The following is a 3,942-nucleotide window of genomic DNA, read 5'->3' on the forward strand; positions in this document are numbered from 1 at the left end:
AAACATCATAATTTAAAAAAAAATCCGTTACCTAATACTACTTGATTAGCTAACTTTTAAAATTTTATTTACATTTGCATTTTATTGGAAATTATTTTTTTTAAATGAACACAAACCCAAAAAGCTAATATACTTTTGTTGATTATATATAAAATTATCAAACACAATTGAAAAGTTGTCAATTGACGATTAATTTCCTTTTGTATTAAGCATTTAACTTTCAGATTATAAAAATATATTTTCTAAAAAAATTTAAAATATATAAGATTTATAAAAATGACCTCAAGTGATATAAAACAAAAATGTAAAACAAGTTTTAGAAGACTAATTCCAAAATAGTGAATCAATTTTTATGGCTAACAAAAATAGGGTAAAAAAATTAAAATAAAAAACAGAGAAAGAGCAATAGTTAACTTTGGATGGGTTAGAGCACCTCTATATTTCAGATTTCTAATTAATATTTTACTATTATATTAGTTTTTGAAAAACCCAAATGCTCTTATAGAAAACTCAAATAGATTCTAATCGCCATCATAGCTTCTTAAAATAAGTTTTTGAAAAATGCAAATTGGTAAACAAAAATAATCAAAGCTTTAAAATAGTGTATTATTAAAATAATTCACCATAATTAATTATAACACATTTAGAACCCAAAAAAAATTACAAGAACCTGATCATCCTTGAATATCTCTCTCTCCCTCGTCTTCTTCTACCTTTGTAACCGAACATGAACTCATCGTCGTTGAACGTACTTGTTTCTCCTCCTCTTATTTCTACCTCAACACCAACTTTAAAAGCTTTCCATCGACCTAACTTTTCTTCCAAGCCCTCTAAAAGGATCAGTTGCATGCACGATCCCAGCATCAATCTTAACTTCGGTTCGAAATCGAATCCAAAACATGACTTCCCTGTTTCTTTCGCCACGGCTTTCGTCGAAGCTCCCTTGGGAACAACAACAACAACAACAACCTCGGCCGACAAGCTCCACCTCCTCGTATCCGAGTTCCGGTCCTTAACCGAGCCAATCGACCGAGTCAAACGTCTCTTGAGCTACGCGACGGCTCTAGCTCCACTCGACGACTCGGCTCGCGTTCCGGCGAACCGAGTCACCGGATGCACGACTCAGGTATGGCTGGAGATCAAGGTGGACGAGTTAGGTAGGATGAGGTTTAAAGCAGACAGCGATTCAGAGATCTCGAAAGGGTTCTGTTCTTGTCTTATCTGGATCCTCGACGGCGCTAAACCGGAGGAAGTGATGGGCGTGAGAGGCGAGGACTTGTCGGAGATGAACGTTGGGGTTCACGGGAAGGTCCAGTCAAGGGTTAACACGTGGCATAACGTGTTGATGAGTATGCAAAAACGGACCAAGGCTCTTGTTGGTGATGCTGATGTGGTGCACCGAGAAGGAGACAGATCAGCACCGCATCAGCATAATCTTTTGTTTGATTATGTTAATGGGAGAAGTTACGTGGAATCTGCTTCTAAGGTTCATCGTGATTACTCCATCTCGGTGCTTCCTTTGGGTTATGATTTTACGATATGAAATGTTGTTGGTGTGTTTCTTTTAGAATGTTTTTGTAAAGTCTTCTGGAACATAAATTGAAAGTTTGTGTTTCTGTATTTTGCAAATTTATAGTTTTTAGGATATAACCAACTTTTAGTTGGTAAGATTATTAACATAAATGGTGATGGGATAAACCTAAAATTAAAACCAGGATTCTCCTTCACATCCAAGTCCTACTGTGTGAGAAGACTTTTCGTCGTTGGCAACAACAAAAACTTTTAGTTGTTGGTCAAAGAAACCATAGCAGCAAAGATAAATATTGCATAAAATAAAAGAGTAAAACTACTTAATATCGATGATTGATGAAATCCTCTCCGCAGACTATTGAATCGAAAAATAACAAAAGTATCAAGCTTATCCATGGACCATGGCATGGTTTTTTTTGTGTGTTTTAATAAAGTATATAGTCGTTTATGGCTTTTCCTAGAGAATTCTTGACGAATATAAAAAGTGTCCAGAGTCTCCTTTTACTTATAGAGGTGATAAGTAAACCATGGATGGTGTTCAGTCGATCTTCACCATTTTCAGTCAATAACTGGGACGATCAAACGTTTGCAGTCTATCAGATGCTTCTATGATCGACCGGTTTGGTTTCATTCATTGGTTGCTAGGTAGATCAATGGCTCTTGGCATCTTCTGTCTTGATACCAACCATTACCTTTTTCTCTCAGCTTGTTCCTTTTCCACCACACTAATTTCATTTTCTGAAGCATATTTTGAATTTAATCGTTGGTTTGACCTAGAAACACTTAGAAAGAAAAAAGCTAAGATTCTCAGTTATTTGTGTTCAAACTTAAGCATGATCGAATCATGGGAAACTCTCCATCTCGTGCAGATTTCCAGTGCATGAAATTGTATAATGTCCAAAATTCTCTGAGTTCCATTTTTCGTCCGAAAACCTCCAATAACTTGTAAAAGCTTCATAAACACTAAATCACCAATATCTAATAGTTTTATTAAAAGAGTAAAATATAGAATATATCAATTATGGTGTTACAAAAAAAAGAGAGTATATCAATTATGATACGCTCAGTCTTTGTTTATTATCAAACAAAAATAGTCTAAGCATGAAAAATGTTTGAAAACATGGGAAAACTCTAAATTTATAACATATGGTGGTGACCCATGACCTGGAGACCACATTGTACAAAACATACACTAAAACATTCTTGCATCTTTTAATATTGATCCATCATTCGAGCCCCAGACCTAACTCTCCATTATAGTCAGTTATCTCTTTAGATTTATTAAGATTTTTGTTTTTTTTTAATCAAAATGTCACTAAGAATTAAAATGTTGTTTATGTATTCTATATGATGTTTTACATCCTTTGTAGAGTTGATTGATTATGTAATATTTTTGTTGATAATGATGAAACCTAACTCACCAAAAATCTTAGTGCATTCTCAATAAACTCATATCAGTGAGAACCAAATCACATGAGTCCAGAAAATCATTGAAACAAACTCATTAAAATAAGCAAAGCTTTTCTCTTATTATTGCTTTTGTCACTGCCTGTGACAGGCCATCCTCAACCCGGCTGCAATCTTATCAAATATAAATTTGTTAGCAGCCTGCGTGAAGTGCACACCGTCCCATATCACAGCCTTGTCAGGCTCATCGCACGGCTTCCCAATGTAAATCTCTTTGCCTTTCACAGTCACTGTTGATCATAAAGAAAAGATAAGTAAATTTATGAATGTAAATTGTTGTAAATGTAAAATGAAGTTGCTTGGTGAGTGGAGTATTATGCCCACATATCATGCACTATCATTTCTTTATTTAGTTAGTGTATGAGAGCCTCTCCTTAGTGCAAGGGAGCCTCACTTAGTGCAAGGGAGCCTCACTTAGTGCAAGGGAGCCTCACTTAGTGCAAGGGAGCCTCACTTAGTGCAAGGGAGCCTCACTTAGTGCAAGGGAGCCTCACTTAGTGCAAGGGAGCCTCACTTAGTGCAAGGGAGCCTCACTTAGTGCAAGGGAGCCTCACTTAGTGCAAGGGAGCCTCACTTAGTGCAAGGGAGCCTCACTTAGTGCAAGGGAGCCTCACTTAGTGCAAGGGAGCCTCACTTAGTGCAAGGGAGCCTCACTTAGTGCAAGGGAGCCTCACTTAGTGCAAGGGAGCCTCACTTAGTGCAAGGGAGCCTCACTTAGTGCAAGGGAGCCTCACTTAGTGCAAGGGAGCCTCACTTAGTGCAAGGGAGCCTCACTTAGTGCATGAGAGCCTCTTTGTTTTGGCTCCCCATTTGATGTATATATAGGTACTCTTGATACATGAAACAATCAAGCAATTCAATTCCATCTTTCTCATTATCTTTCAAGAAAGTCTCTCATTAGTTTTCATGTTCTTCATTTAATTTCTCTTTTCTTTCTTAATTCTC

At 36.7% G+C, this 3,942-nt stretch overlaps 1 protein-coding gene across 1 annotated transcript; it reads left to right on the top strand.

The window, feature by feature from the left end:
* The first annotated feature begins 676 nt into the window (after window positions 1-676).
* Window positions 677-1,620, top strand: LOC106298483 (sufE-like protein 2, chloroplastic). Its single transcript, XM_013734614.1, has one exon. The coding sequence runs from the start codon at window positions 728-730 to the stop codon at window positions 1,541-1,543; it is 816 nt and encodes a 271-aa protein (XP_013590068.1). The 5' UTR covers window positions 677-727; the 3' UTR covers window positions 1,544-1,620.
* Window positions 1,621-3,942: the final 2,322 nt, after the last annotated feature.

Source organism: Brassica oleracea, chromosome C6, assembly GCF_000695525.1.
Source record: "Brassica oleracea var. oleracea cultivar TO1000 chromosome C6, BOL, whole genome shotgun sequence".
In the NCBI taxonomy this organism is placed as follows: domain Eukaryota; kingdom Viridiplantae; phylum Streptophyta; class Magnoliopsida; order Brassicales; family Brassicaceae; genus Brassica; species Brassica oleracea.